Source organism: Schistocerca piceifrons, chromosome 3 (genome assembly GCF_021461385.2).
Source record: "Schistocerca piceifrons isolate TAMUIC-IGC-003096 chromosome 3, iqSchPice1.1, whole genome shotgun sequence".
NCBI classification, from domain to species: domain Eukaryota; kingdom Metazoa; phylum Arthropoda; class Insecta; order Orthoptera; family Acrididae; genus Schistocerca; species Schistocerca piceifrons.
The window spans coordinates 373,660,019-373,676,887 of NC_060140.1; the positions used below are offsets into that span (position 1 = coordinate 373,660,019).

The 16,869-nt window shown below is 37.7% G+C and overlaps 1 protein-coding gene across 3 annotated transcripts in view; it reads right to left on the minus strand.

Annotated features, from left to right (window-relative positions):
- Window positions 1-232: 232 nt before the first annotated feature.
- LOC124788051 (uncharacterized protein C7orf26 homolog) overlaps window positions 233-16,869 on the minus strand; it is a 41,384-nt gene continuing 24,747 nt past the window's right edge. For all 3 annotated transcript variants that reach the window (XM_047255120.1, XM_047255119.1, XM_047255118.1), the window contains exons 5-7: window positions 14,336-14,504; window positions 2,413-2,678; window positions 233-621 (exon numbers count right to left, since the gene is read on the minus strand). In XM_047255120.1, the coding sequence (XP_047111076.1) occupies window positions 533-621; window positions 2,413-2,678; window positions 14,336-14,504 (524 nt within the window). In that variant the 3' untranslated portion in view covers window positions 233-532. The remainder of the gene's footprint in view (window positions 622-2,412; window positions 2,679-14,335; window positions 14,505-16,869) is intronic.

Sequence of the window (16,869 nt, forward strand, 5' to 3'; positions counted from 1 at the left end):
TTCATACCCACAGTTTGCCCCCCCCCCCCCCCCCCCAACCACCACCACCACCACAAACTATCATATGGGCACTCTTGGGTGACTCATCACGAGTTTTTCCAAGAACATGTTATCTTATTATGTCCAGCATGCAGAACTTTTGTTGTTTCAGTAATTAAATTGAGTAAAGCTAAACTAAAATCTTTATAAATGCTGCCGGTCACTGTATAATGCATAATCCAAAAGAAGCAAATTATAACAATTTAGTAAATGTATATTTTACATAACAAAATAATGAGATACAAATTTTGAGCTTATGACTCAAAACAAAATTGACAATGACAACACGATATAAGACTCTGCAGTTACTTCAGTAAAACAGCAAAATATGGAAAATATAATGCAAGAGAGGAACTTTGGTAAGACTTCCACAATGGCAATGAACTGTATTCTAATGATTCCTGTACAGCTACTTGCTATTATTTTTGCACACTATTTTGCTGTTATGACACACCAGTCAATCAAATGCTCAGTTTGTTCATCTTAGCTGTGTTTACACTATTGTTATCACTTTATGTTTCTTGATGACAAGACTAAGGAGCCTATTTTCTGGCAATAATTCAAGTTGTGAGAGAAGTTCTTCTGTAAAGAAAGAAAACAACAGCTTCAATAATTTTATTTTGTAATCTTTACATTAGCTAGTGACACATAAAATTAATGGTAATGAATGTCAAGAAATATCAGAAAGATTGTTATTTAAATGCTACACCAGTAAATGCATTGATAGCAGTCCAGCAACACAATGCCTGATGGTCTCTAGGGGAATCATATTTCAGAAAACAGAAGATGTATCACTACATTCTGTGGCAGATATTTCTGTTTGATTTGGCAAATGTAACACTGAATCGTATTCTCAAAGCTGTACCATATTCCTAAGAAATGAAATAATCAATGCTTGATCCTTTGGTGGATTCAGCTTACAATCATTTGAAAATGGGTCAACAGATAAAAATGTGCAGCAGTAAATACAAAATTAAGGTACATTTTAATCCAACCAATGACAGCCAGTATGGAAGAATGTATCATTCAGAAAAATCTACCAAATGGTAGTCTATATTTACAAAAGATTGTCTTAGAAAGGGTTTCACGATAAATGATCACCTACAGACTATATGTGAAGAACTAAAAGTTTTGATCAGTAGACACATTTGTGTTAGACAATGTCCAAAGTCGCTTCAGATTATAATTCAATATCTAACAGCATTTCTCATAACTGAATTTTTGTCCTTTCATGTAGTGTCTATATCCCATTTTGACAAATATTATGAGACTGGTAATGATCCAAATAAAAACGATAACCTTTATAGCATTTATTTGCTATTCTTTTGATACTTCGTAGCAAATTAAATTACATACAGTAATGGAAAACTATGACAGATGTAGTAAAAGATGATACGATGATGATGATGATGATGATGATGGCAATAATAATAATAATAATAATTTCATATGGCTCAATGACCTGCTGCAAGTCTTTTAATTGGACGCCCTTCGGCGACTTGCATGTCCCTAACATATCCCAGTTACCCAAACATGGAAAGGGGACCTGTGGTTTCATGTGGAATCACATGTTTCTAGCAGTTTGTCACAACACTAAGTGTAAAGGCTAGGTTAAAACAAAAAGTTAGAAATCCACTGACCAAGATTTGGTCTTGTGACCTCTCAGTTTCCTGGCAGGTGCCTTTCCATTACAATACTGGGCCCAACATGGTGAGAACAATATTGGTCCACTTCAAAGACTGAATTGTGAAAATAACCATCCAACAGCTCACAGATGATGAAGAACTGTTCATGGCAACAGACTTTCTATTCAATGAAAAATACAAAGATGATGAGTGAGGGATAAGATGATGATCCAGCATGAACAACGAGGTACTGCAATAATTGCCAGTAAAAGGTATTTGTAATATGTAAAGAGAGTTTACATTACATGGAGCTTTTAATTTAGCTATTATTTTTGTTTTTAACTGCCAGATGTTTTGCTCTTTGCTATATGATGTGATGGTTTTTGTTATTTTAATTTAAAAGTTTTCCTTCAGGAACACGAGAAAATGAAATCTTACTCTGTATGTGCCGTATGAGAAAACAAATGCATTTCATTATTGGTAACTAATCTTGTTGTGAAAAAAAAAAAAAAAAAAAAAAAAAGACATTACTAGTTAAAGCAAATTCACTTGCCAGCACACTTCTTTGTCAGAAACAAATCCTGTACATGGACAGCATAAAACTAAACACTTTTTTCTCGATGAAAATGCACGAAAAAAACTTCCATATATTTAAAACCTCAACTAACTATTTGTAATTACTGATTAATATAACTTTAATATGATAAAATACAAAAATCACAGTCATAAAAAGGAAAAATTAACTCACGTGTGTTTCCCACAATTGCATTTTGTGCCATTAGGACCTGGATTGCCTGCGCTAACCTATCAAGAGCTAGTTGTTGACATTTCCTGTTCCTACTGTGGCATGAAGCAGAAAGCAGTGGTGTTATCAGCATTTGGCCCAAATGTCTTGCTGACACTGCACCCTCACAAGGCTGCTCCAATGTACTTTCCAGGAGGGCCAACTGTAGCCGCCAATATTGATGAGTACTGTCTTCCTCCCACCCTAGGACTGGAGCCAAAATACACCACCTGTGGATTTTAAAAGCCATTTAAACACAACAAACCTTCTGCTTGCAAGCAAGCAACATTCTTAAAATTTCAACTACAAGAAATATTTTTTATCTACATTTACAATGATCAGCCAGAAAATTATCACCTACTACCAATATAAACCCATCCAGGCAATAGCAGTGTCACCTGGCGAGAAATGACTGTTAGTCAGCACATGCACTATGCGTGCAGTATCAGTAAGTGTGCTGTCCGTGTGCAGAATGGGGAAGATGCACGATCTATCTTAGTTTGACCAAGGGCAGATTGTGATGGTCCGGAGGCTTGGCCCAAGCATTTCAGAAACTGAACAACTTGGGTGTTCAAGGAGTGCTGTGGTGAGCGTCTGCAACACGTGTGTGAAACCAAGGTGAAACCAGGTCCAGACGTTGTCATGGTGCTGGGCGGCTACTCCTCATTAGATATCACATGTCATAGGCTGGGCAGACTGATAAGGCAGGACAGGCGACAAACTGTGGTGTGACTAACATCAGACTTTAATGCTAGCCAGAGTACAAGTGTGTCTGAACACATAGTGCACTAAACACACCTAATGAGGGTCCTCCACGACCGATGACTCGTGCATGTGCCAATGTTAACACCATGACATCAGCAACTACATGTGAAATGGGTACATGACCCTCGTCACTGGATGATGGTACAGTGACAGAGAGTGCATGATTATGTAAGATGCAAATTTCACCCCCGAGGTAACTGCACAAAATGTAGGACAATGATAAATTAATATTTAGGTACAAAAACCCTATAACTGAAATATTCAGAATAGATATACAACTACAGATTAAGAGTTTGTGCTAGAACAACCAGACATGTGCTATATGTTGGCAGCAAAGCTAATCATCATCACATGTACCACTGAAATTTACACTTTATGAACACTACAACCAGTCAATCACTTAAATTACATTCTCCCAAATTTTTTTAATATTTAGTAAGCGGTTGGCAGCATTTTATTACATAAATTTATGGATATTAAGCTATCATTGCATATTTGTCCATTAAAATTATAAGGTTTTTAGTTCAAGTCCCAAACCACGTCCCGACAAGGCAAGAAGACTTGGATCATCATTGGTTGCAATTTCTAAGATCCCAAATTTCCAACAGATAGATATGACATTTCAGCCTATAGTTCTTTATTATTTAATTGCTATGCTTTTCTTTCTTAAGAATGGTTACTACAACTGTCATTTACTTCTGCTATTCAAAAATTACTACCTATATCATGAAAATGTCTCTGATTAAGTCATTCAAAAAGGATATACCACCTTGAAAACACGTACAAAACAGTGTGGCACATTTCAGATTTGGGTGAACAGTGGAAAACAGTCCCGCAGAATAAAAATATCATTTTATAAACAGAGATACTTGTGGTTACATTTTCACAGAATTAATTATAACAACATGAATTATTATTGACATATTCAATATAATGGAAGGAAACATTCCACGTGGGAAAAATTATATATAAAAACAAAGATGAGGTGACTTACCGAACAAAAGCGCTGGCAGGTCGATAGACACACAAACAAACACAAACATACACACAAAATTCAAGCTTTCGCAACAAACTGTTGCCTCATCAGGAAAGAGGGAAGGAGAGGGGAAGACGAAAGGAAGTGGGTTTTAAGGGAGAGGGTAAGGAGGTAAGGAGTCATTCCAATCCCGGGAGCGGAAAGACTTACCTTAGGGGGAAAAAAGGACAGGTATACACTCGCACACACGCACATATCCATCCACACATACAGACACAAGCAGACATATTTAAAGGTATTGTTACAGCTTTCAATGGTAATTTGAAGGTAAAATTACCAGTTTTGCTTCAATAGTAAAATGACCAGTTTTTTCCCATAGTCTGATTGTATCTGTTTTATATGGTGTAAGATATGATCTTCCGCTCGTTATCTGCTTTTCAATTACCATTTTCACATCCTCTTTATTACTTTCAGAAACTACAAAATATTCTACGCTGTTGTGAAGAATGCACATCACATGATTGGTGCACTGATTATGATGTCTAATTTGACACACAGTAGCACAGAATAGTAAGTGCCATACTAAATATATTTTTACAAGCATATAACAATGAATCAGTCTTTTCTTCTCATCCCATGCTGTAAGTCTCCCGGACCCACAGTTCTGGGTGATTTTTCCAAGATATACCCCTTTTCCTAGCACTACCCCTTTTCCTTCACCCCTCTTCCTCCCTCTTCAACCGTTCTGAGCCACTGGCTCCGAAAGCTTGGCTAGTTACTACACATACCAGTACTGGTGTCTAACTGCGAGTCATGGCACTAACACTACTAACAACACAAATCCTGCTGCACACATTGTGAACATCATTCCTTTGAGGTTGGGTACCCATATGGTAAATAGTCTTCCATCTACATTGGTTCAAGCAGTGGAAGTTTAATTATAACAACCCTGTATTTTTTGTTGCTAGCACATCTCTAGCATTTGAACCCTACCACATGAAACAGTATTCTTAATGTATGAACATGCTAGAGAATTACAGTTCTTTTCTTTGTTGCTATGAGCAGTTTTGGCAGAGTAGTAACTTCTCTCTAGTATTACAACAATACAGAAATGGATACAAAAACGAAGATTCAGCTGTTATCTTGAAAACAGTCTCACTAAATGCAAGCTTACGGATTATGCCATGTATGAGCGAAGTTACGTTGAAATTTCTCTAGTCATTCTAGAGATATGCTAAACATACATATTCGTGGCAACACATACCAAATTTGTACAATATTTAAATATTATTGTACTAACAGTGCTTTTTCATGTTTCAGTTAAAGTTTAGTAATTTTGCACAAGGTGATACAGTGTATTAATGATTTCATTAAATAATATAGAAAACATCTGTTCCATACTAACATTCCACAGAATAATATGTTTAGCACAGTTGAGTAAAATTTTGAAGTCCTCTCTAGTAGAATAAGAGATGAGCAAAGCACATCAGGATGCCAGGTGAATTGCCATCAAGGAAGGACCATAGATGTTATAAGCAATATGGCCACAAGACAGATTTAATTGCTACACACTTTAAGAACTGGGTGTCCAAAGCACCACTGCTGTAGAATAACATCACAGGGAAAGAGGGATATTGTCATTGTGAAGACAACCACAGTGGAGTAAGAAAGCTTAAGTCAAATGCAACAGTAACCATTCAACACACTGACTCTGTAAAATGCACCACCACCCTGACAGGTGGAGTTTAAGGCACCTTTCAGTTGCAACTGCGGTGACCACATGAACTGACCAGACAAGAATACCAAGCCAATTGACATCATTGATGCCTAACAGTAGCAAAGCATATGGGACAACCTTGCATAAATATTACATATTACTCCTGTTCCAGTGGAGAGATCTACTCAGTTTGCGGGTATCCACCATTTCACACCCACACCTAAAAGGCTACCAGCGGCAGATTACATCAGCTCTGTGGAGCATGTTGCAGGTTCTCTCCCACCATAAGTAGCGGGTGTTCACCACAAAACCTGCAGAGCACTTACCAATGCACCTACACTGAGATCAAACATCTTCAAGGGAGAATGAGTAGCACTGAAAAATCTGTAGGAGAACAAGGAAACTGGAATTCTGCCAGCTAACAACAGCAACGTTACAGTCTTAATGTCACATGTGGACTACAATAAGAAGATATTCAATCTTTTGAATGACACTGCATACAGAGAGATAGCTGTTGGTCTTATGAAAAAAATTCCCAATGAGTCAGGCTTGCCACCTAGAATCATTAAGGATCTTCAAACACAAGCAGCACTGCTATCATGACTACTATATGGCCTTTCTACGGCACACAGAGAAAGAACAGCTCTATAACAAACAATAATACTGGCGCATCTACTTACCAGCTGGCAAAACGCCTGAAATGCATTCACAGCGAATATGTGGGGAAGTGCAAACACCAAATTCACAACTCTGCCAACTTTGTACATTGCCTTAGTCAACTGTAGTTCCAGGATAAGGTTATGATGGCCAGTGTCGACGTATTCTCCCTGTCTACAAGAGTTCCGCTTTCCGATTCCCTGGAACTCATAGCAGAGAAGTTCCAAGATTGTTTGATAGAACTTTTTAGCATGTTTTGACATCAACTTATTTTCTGTTCGACAGAAAGTATTACTAGCAAACTGATGGCTTGGTGATGCGTAGTCCATTATCGCCTCATGATGAACCTATATGCGGAACACTTTGAGGCAAACATACTAGAATATGCCAAGTTGAAACCCACATTTCTATTGGTAGATGAAACCCATGTTTCTATTAGTATGTGGACGAAACATTCATGGTACAGCCATATGGTGTGCAAAGCTTCAAGAGTTCCTGGAACTTTTAACTCTACCATTGCAATATTGAACTCATAATGGAATTTGAAAAATAAAGCCTACTACCTTTCCTTGATGGGTTAGAGACCAGATGGATCCCTGAGTCACAGTATCTACAGAAAACCTACGCACACTGACATCTACTTCCATGCCTCTAGTCATTGCCACCAGTCATAAATTCGGTGCTTAAGACTCCAGTCCATAGAGTCCAAACGCTTTCAGATAAGGAGTGCCTCACCAGAGATTTCCAACACCTATGACTGGTGTTCCGAAGGAGTGGGGACTCAGAGCATCAAATTGAAAGGGTGATGCAATCAAAATCAAGAATACCTGAGAAAGCGGTTGATACAGACTGAGGAAGGTCATCCAAAAATTGTCTACCTACCTTATGCTGACCAAATATCCAGAGAGATCTATAGACTCCTATGAAAACACAGCATCCAGCATATCTTGCTCCCTTCAACTAAGATAAAAAGTAAGCTTTGCAATGTTAAAGACAATCTAGATCACCAAAAGCTGGATGTGTATCATTTTCCATGTGAATGTGGCAAGTCTTATGTTGGGCAGATTACGAGAACAGTCGAGAAGGGATGAAAGGAACATCAGTGACACACCCAACTAAAAAAACCAAGCAAATCAGCTGTTGCCATGCACTGGCTCGAATATAATCATGAAATGGAATATTATGAGACCAGTATTGTGGTGCAAATGCCAAGTTTCTGGGACAGTATAATTAATACTTTCACGGCTACACACATGTTCTCTGCATTCTGTGTGGAGGTGGATTTTGTTCTGGCTGTACTGCTCGCCAAATGCTGGTGCCTGTGCAGAGACAGCATTCTGCCCAATACGAAATGCTTACCATACAATTTTTCAAAAACTGTTAAATGAAAACATTTAATTTGCTCATCCTATAGTCTGATATCTTTACTCAATAAAGAACTGAACTTCTTTTCATTATCCATCATACTTACTGTGCTGTATCAAATTAAGTAAACATTGCACAAAATTTTAGAGTTCACAGAGGTAAAAACGTATAGTGTAAACTTTGCGTGTGGTTGATTTTAGCTGATACATTGCAGCAAATGAAATGTAGATAATATACCGTAATTTTACTTAAAATTGAGAGCAGAATGATCTCTCATTTTGAACTTGATTTAATGGGTATTATATCCAACAGACGGTCAGATACAATGGTACCAGTTCTGTCGATGCAAACTTGCTAGCTATTATGAAATGCTTACCATCCGTTTTTAAGAGAACTACTACGTGAAAAAAATTTAAAATACATTAAACAGAAATGTGCCAGTAAAATTTTAAATAATGACATAAATGGCTGGTCTTCTGAACTCAAAATTTTTTTAAGTGGCTTGTTCGCTAAGTCTTAAGTTTTGAGTGAGAGACAAATGCTCTGTGATTTAAGAAATTCATCACACATTCATACACATAACATAATTCATCTTGTGTAAAAGGAAATTTACTTTGAAAGTAACACTTCTCAAACCATCATTCAAATATCTTCCTGCAACCTGTTAGAAATAGTTTCTGCTGAACAGTTGACAGAGCGCCCAGAAAATAGGAATTACTGAGCATGTGCAGATATGATGACGTAGGAAGCCCTTGCTGGTGTCTGCTCTGCTCATACACCTTTCATTGCATTTCGTTTCGGAATTCTGTGCATCACATGACCATGTGCAGCACTGATGCATGTTGTTTGGTGGGGACATATGGAATTGTGGTACTTGGGGAGGGCAATTGTTTTATCATATTCCATCCACAAAAGGAATGAAAAATCAGAAAGCAGTCCTTGGGATAATATTCATTTCAAGACTACAGTCTGCAACTCAAAGTTCCCTAATATATTGCGATCTGGTGACTTTAACAATTTTTTTTTTTAATTCGTACTCAGCATTACTGCTCCACAGCATTTACAAACAGGTTTACATCCACACAGCACTGCAAAAAGGTATTAAGAAGAAACATAAATTCCTTGTAAAAATAAAAACAGATGTTTGTGTGTATCAGAACTAAGGACAAGCTTTTCAGGACTTTTTCAAATGGTACAAAAAATTAACAATGTTAACTGTTAGGAAAAGAAACTGTGTAACTAGCAGTTTATATTCTACTCCAGGAGTAAATATACAGGCTTGTGGGGAGTTACAATGATAAAATACAGTGTGCTGACAGTCTATAAATTGCTGAAGAATGGCGTTCTACAAATCTAAGATGTAAACAACACAAATTAAGAAATAAAGTCAACCCGAGAGGAGGTACCAGACAAATGTGGAAACATGTCTTGTGATCAAAAAACATTGTGTTTCACAGAAGGCAGACTTGTATAGTTCTGCTAAAGCTGTCAATATATTTGAAACAAAAAATTTTATCCAATACTACTGACCAAATTTGCCTGCTTAGTCATCTTCAAGTGATCTTACATTATGTCATAAAAGAATTTCGTAAACCACCCTAAAATGCATAATTCAGCTTAAAGTGCACTTTCATATGTCCAGGTTCACACTAAGGTAGGTCCCTACCTGGTATTAAGACTTTCCATGTGGTTTGCAGGATGCTAATTTTCTTTGAGTACAAGTACTGTATTATCTCACTTTTGGTTCTTTATTATTGCATTATGCCACATATGCCACAAGATGAAAGCATGCACTTGAGATTCAGTGAAGAGTTGAAACTAGACAACAGTGTGAAATGAAACACCGTGTTTCAAATAAATTGGCTGGCTCCGTGGAAAAGATTAATGAAAGCCAAATTTCTTTAGAAAATCAACAAAAATAACTTCACTGTTCTGCATGACAATTAATGCTTGATTGCCAATAATGTGGAAATAAAATAAAATAAAAACCTGAAACTAATACATATTTTAGCCTTCTGTATGTGAATGTGTTTTAATTCACCCAGCAACTCCTAGCCACAGAAATCTGTTTTGTTTTCATTTGATGTGAGAGCTATAAACAAAATCACAAAACATAAACATAGGTCAGACAGAGACACCCCTCCCCTCCCCCACTACAACACAGACTGCTCTGCACGTGCACGAATCTGGCAGCTTGGGCATGACAATTCTCCCCCCCCCCCTCCCTCCCCCCGGCTAGCATCTGGCTGCTACTGCTTATACAACCAAGAGCCACACTTCAAGAAGCCACAAGCAGGAGAAGGCACTGCTTATATGCAACTTCAGCTCTGCGCACGCACATGAGCCTGCTGGCAACTGATTAAATGAAACTAAAGTAAACGGTTATGAGATCATGCTCATTAAAGGCAGTTAATTATTACAAGGCACTGAATAGTTTTCCTCCTAAAGCATTCGACACATTTAGCTGTTGGTAGATGCTTATGAGTGCACAGTGATTTGTTGTTGTAAATCACACATTTCTTTGCAATTTAACTTTTAATTTTGGTGTTTTTATCTCGTCTACATTTTATTGCTGCAATAGCAGGCTAATGTAAAATTCTTTGTTAGAGTATCAGTTCTTATTACACAAAAATTTAACTGAAAACTGAAACAATGAAAAATTCCTGGCATTCTAAAAAATTCCTGGGTTTTTCCCCGATTTTCTTGAGGATGACAAAATTCCCAGTTTTTCCCCAGATTTACTGGTAGTCCCAGAACATATACACCCTGTTTTTGTTATATGCCCATAGTTACTGTGCTGTGTCAGGTTAAGTTAAACACTGTGCAAAATTTTAAAGATTCTACAGTTTTAAAAACATATTGTATAAAATGGATTGATTTTAGCTGATACATTGCAGTGAATGGAATGTCGATAAGATATTGAAATTTTATTTAAAATTGAAAGCAGGGTATCTTGTTTTGTTCTTACATTATTTCGTTTTACATCCAAAGGACGCCTGTATGTGATGTGCCCTTTCATGTCACTGTGCATCGCGAATCATGTGGTCACAACAATTGTCACATCTCACAAACAATTTAACATGTCAGAACGACATTTTTTGTAAATGATAGCATGTAAGGAGGCATATGTGTTGTATAATAAATAATATTCATAACTTTTTTATTCACCAAGGTATGGAAGTAACTCAGCTGCAGTAGGGAGCGGTCAGTGGCTCAAGATGCACACAGACATACCACCATAGGAAAACCCAAGTGGTGTACCTACCCACATCCACAGCACCTGGAGAACAGCGTAGTAGGATATGTATACATGCCCAAATCAGCAAAAGGGTTAAAGAGTGTATTGAAATAAAGAAGAAAAGAAAACCCAATAAACAGGGATAGAGGTTTCAATTTAAATAACTCTTAGGATCTGGCTCTCAATTTATTAAAATCTTGCCGGCCATCATGTCCATCAGATTAGAAAATGCTACGGAAATTTGCATTTCACAGAATGTCAATGTGTGCTCTCTAAGAGCATCAAGGAGTGCAGAGGACATTGGGAATCAAACTTAGCGATAAACAGCAGTTTGAGACCAAAAATAGCTCACAGTCTGGTTGAAGTAGTCAGAGTCTACACACAACAACAAAACTTGCAGCACCTGAAGAAGACTGCTGGGTTGGTTGTCAAAATATTGTGCAGAAAATGGAAACAACAATTCAGCTGAACATCCAGAAGCTCATTATTAATTAATCAACACTGAGAAAACATGAAATATCATAGCTGTGTTCCTGTTGGCTGGACACAGCATGACTCTGCACAACCCCATGCATTTCATAGAGAGCTGGAAGTGCTTCTCCTGCATGCAACCTATAGTTGATCAGGTATGTCCTGGTCACCTACTATCTGGAGCTGGTAACAGCTGTGGCCAAAATGGACGATGATACCCGCACAGAGTGCCCAGTGGCCCTGAGACATCACAGGGAGCTGATGCTACTTTTTCTTTCTGAATCACAATGTCTTTCAACATCAAGATGTCTTTCTGTGTCATGATTTAATGGTGTCATGTCTATGTGGGGAAACAGAGAAGTTGATGGGTTTATCAGTAGAAATAAAGAGTAATTAAAAGAAAGTGAAAGTAATGGATTACAAATTAAGTGAAAGTAATGGATTACAAATTAAGTGAGAGTAATGGACTGCAAATTAAGTGAGGAGAGAGAGAGATTGTAAACTGAGTTGTGTGTGGGCTATGTTACAGGAGAATAATTGTTCTAGACTGTAAGTACTGACTTAGAAAAAAATAAATACTCATAGGATATGTTGCTCAGTGAACTAAGCCCTGAGGAATCTGAGACAGGCATTGAGATAAGGAACTTCAAGGTATGAGCCTCACTAGAAAAAAGGAAATGCAATGAATAATGTAAACTTTAGATTTGTAAATAATTGTCAAGGCTTTTTAAGGAGATACCTTGAGACAAATCTGAGGTGGATTTGTGAAAGAAAGGGGTAATGATGCACCACCGAATAATATGCTTTGCACAGTTGAGTAAAATTTTGAAGCCTTCCCCTGGTTGTGCTAGAGGCAAGCAAAGAACAGGGAATGCCATCAAGGGAGGACTGCTGGTGTAGCATGTAATATGGCCACAAGTCAGACTTAATTTCTGTGCACTGTAAGAGCTGGGTGTCCAAGGTACCAAAGCAGCAGAATGACATAATATGGAGAGAGGCATATCATCACTGTGATAACTACAGAGAGTGGAGTAAGAAAGCTTAAATCAAATGCAAGAGTAACTATTCACTACACTGACTCTGCAAAATGTGGCCGTCACTGTCACTGACAGGAAGTGTGGAGACACCCTCCAGCTGTAACCAGAGCAGCCAGATGAGCTGACCAGACAAGAATAGCTGGCCAAGTGATGTCACTGCCACCTCACTGTAGCAAAGCAAACATATCAGTCCTGCATATCTATCACTCCTGCTTCAGTGTAGGGATCTACTCAGTTCACAGCCATCCATCATGGAGGATGAACCTATGATGGACTATCCCTTGCTCGTCTAGCCATCCACAATCTTTGATGGAGCAGCAAGTCCCTCATCGGGAAAACAGCTGCCATGAGCTGCAGTGCCACCAACTGAATCAAGACTGATGGGGAGCTATGGGCGCCATCTTCAGAGTGGGCCTTGTGGTGGCTTAACCAGTTGGTCCAGTGAGCTGACTGTTACCTGTCAACGTGGGTGCACGCAACTGCAACTGTCCACTTCTGTTCCTGTGGGCAGACTTTGATGCTGCAAGTGTCAGCTGGCCAAAGTGTGACTCCGCACAGCTTCATGTAGAGGCAGGAGTCGTGTTTCTCCTGCATGCAGTCTATGGTAAAATCAGTGAGCCTTGGTCACCCTCTTTCTGGAATAACCAGCAACTGTGGCTGGAGCAGAACCTATCACCCACACAGCATGGTCAGAGGCCCTGTGATGCCACAGGCAACTGACATCAATGCTTCCACCACCCTCTCTGCAGGTCGCAACAGCACACTTTGCACTAGTATTGACACGTTCCTGGCGTGGCGTACATCATTCCTAACCCACTGCCACAGGTGGCTGAGAGTCAAGACAACTGTGTATTTTTGCACAATAACAGTTTACTTTGTTAATAATGTTTAACTAGTGTCTTTGATGGTCCAATAGGCATCAACCCAGTCTACTCTGCACCACAGGAACCACACCAGTATGTTAACCCCAGCCTCTATAATACAGTGATTAACATTTTTGTTGAAGATGTGCATCTACAGGTACCCAAGTTGTGCTGAATTATGTATATTCTAGTACCCAAGTTGTGCTGAATTATGTATATTCTAACTTTGTATCAGCATTTTAGACCATGTATTTCTAAATACTCTCCTCTATGTACTTATGAGGTCTGAGATGAAGACAAAAAATGAATACCAACTCAGAATAATTATGGAAACTGTATCAGAAATGACAGCTCATTTGTATACTGTTTCAAGAGATGGAAATGAACATTTGGCAAGTCAGTCCTGGTGGAAGATCATGTAACTAAATCTATACTAGCCATTCATGCCAAAAACATATAACTCTTCCACAAATTCCCAACAACATGTGTAGAAAGTATTAATTGTCTTGTCTCACTAGATATCCTGTAATTTTATATCTGTAAAATTAGAATGAAGACATGACATTTCACCTTATTCAGTACATTATTAAGTTTATGAAATCTTATAGAATATTTTAAGTTAAAAAAAATAAAAATGAGCTCACAAAATATTTCCAAGTGACATTTTGTCTGACTTGAAGCATTATAAGTATGATCTACATGGCAGCAATCTAGTTTATTTTAAAGAATAAATGTGCTCAATACTAAAGGAACTTCCATGGCGTGAAAACTTTTAAGCACAAAAAAGAGATGACTTACTTGAAAAGACCAACAAACGGCGTTACAGGTGTTGAATGAGCCCCAACTGAAGTAACAACCATTGGTGCCGCATTTAAAGCAGCTGCACACAGAGTAGGATTTTCAGCAATCCACCGCGTAATAATTTCCAAAAGAGCATTTGGTGGAGGATTTGTAACATTCTTCTTATCTAAAGTAAAACACCACAATACACTAAAAGCTGTCAACACCCAACAAACACTGTACTGCCAAACATAACAATGCAAAAATCTGCTCTTCACTTTAATTACTTTGTGGTAACATGGAAGAAAGTTCTGTATGTGGTTCATGCTAGTGATCTACTTCTATTAAAGCACTTAAAAACTAATTCTTACATTTTAGTAGTTTCACATAAGCATGAGATCAGGCACAACAAAACTTCTAATTTCATTTAGAATCTCATCAGATTATCCAAACCCTGTCCAACGTATTTAATTTTCTTTAATTATGGGGCATCACAAGAAAATTATTTACAACACACAGGGTTCTGTTAGGAAACAAATGAATTTATCAGAGATGAGCTCAGTAACAGTCCATTATCAGTTAGAGTGTAAATCTCTAATAATGTTGGTCACACACATTGTTGAAACAAAAGAAAGACCATCAAACAATTGTAGCCACCAAGACTTTTTCAGCCATTTCTTGACATATTGCCTGATGCCATCTGTTTCACACAATGGCTGTTTGACTGATAATCTTAGCAAGGAAAGTTCTGGCAGAATGCAAATAATTTAGTAGTGAAGGAGATCGTTTGTACTCTCGCTCCACTTATTCCAAAAGATAGCAAGTTTTCTTTCTCTTTTGTGCATGCCTGCTATTTGGTTATTGATAATCTCTCGTTTGGCCAGTATGACTGGCTGACATTCTCAAAGAATTTCCTACACCATGACCAATGGAAGTTAATTATCTGAGTAGTCCAGTCAAACATGTGAGCAAAAGTTAGATTATCAATCACATAGCTGTCAGCCAAAGAATCCGAAACAGACATTTCTAGGTAACCTGTAAATTAAACAAATGTCAGCCGGGAGCTTGTAAAAGGTTCCCAACAGGCAGCTCATGCAGTTATCACTGGTAATTAACTTAGCAGTCATACAACAAAAAGAATTGCTTTACATATCTTTAGACATATATGCAAGGAGTGTGACAACACTCTTATTTTAAAAATGGAATTTGTATCAAATTTTTCATTCTTTAGATAAACAGATTCTTAGAGGCACTTAAAAATGCATACTCAAAAATCTTCTTTAAGGATGACCTCATGATAAAAACTCATATGCCTTCAGTGCTGCCAGAATTTTAAATCAAAATCACAGTTTTATTTTATTATGTGTAACATATAGCCACAAACACAAAAAAACAACTCATCACTTATAGCTTCCTCTACTTGATAAATCAATGCTCTATACAGTCTAGTTTAAAATACTGAAAACTTCAGTGTGTTATGTTGGTGTGTGTTGTGCAATAAGCAGAGGTCAAATACAATACTGACCTAAAGTCACATTTCTATGACTTTTTCAAGTCCTATAGTTTCTTTCAATTGGATCAACTGAAAAGAAGTACCTTATATGATTTGGAAGGTTTATTACAAGTGTAAATTTATCTGTTTTAAACATTTAAGAAAGTGGTGGGTGAATTTAAATGAAGCAGTTTTTATCTTAATGATGATTCACAACAGAGAACGTCCTAAACTACAAATACAGATGAAAACATAAAATCATGGTACTGGATTTTAGTAATTAAAAGAGTATAACTAATGCCATAGGCATACAAGAAAAAAAAAACAATAATGTACATATCACAAGATGAATCAGCTGAGAGATTTTCATGAAATATTATGCCGCCTTTGGTGAATGTCAACAAAACCTAAATGCCAAAATGGCTATCTCGTGTCTTGGAAATATTTTTAAAAGATTCCCATTGATTCTCCGAGCCAATATGGCACTGAAGATAATGAGATGCAGGTCCTCCAACTCACACCACAAAAAAAAAAAACAGCAATCAAAGCAATGGACAGAAGCCAATGGCTCTGCAGTCAAGAAAGGGAAGTACATTTCAAATGCTAGGAAGGTTATGGTTCTGAGATGCAATAATTTTCTAATTGATTACCTTGCAAAGAGTAAAAAACTAACTGATGAATAATATGCAGGTCTTCTGGACCAATGCAAGACAAATTCATAGTAATAAGTTTCTATTGACTATGAGAAAAATGGAGCATTTAGCAGTGGGAGTTGTTGGGATAGGCACCGTGCTTACAAGATTTGGCAACCTCCAACTTCAAAACCATACTACAAGGATGGAATCTATTCACTAGAGGAATGGCGGATGAAGAGTGCAGTTCAAAAAGGGGACGCTACTAAAACTAACTACATTTCTGTCATAAAAAACACAGTTTTTTACTATCAGGGGAAGAGGAAGAAAAAACACTCTCAAGCCTTGGGGCCACTGTCTGCCAACTTATGAGCAGTAGTAGTACTCTGGGATGACAGGTATTAATTAGGGGGCAGGGAAAGGGGGAG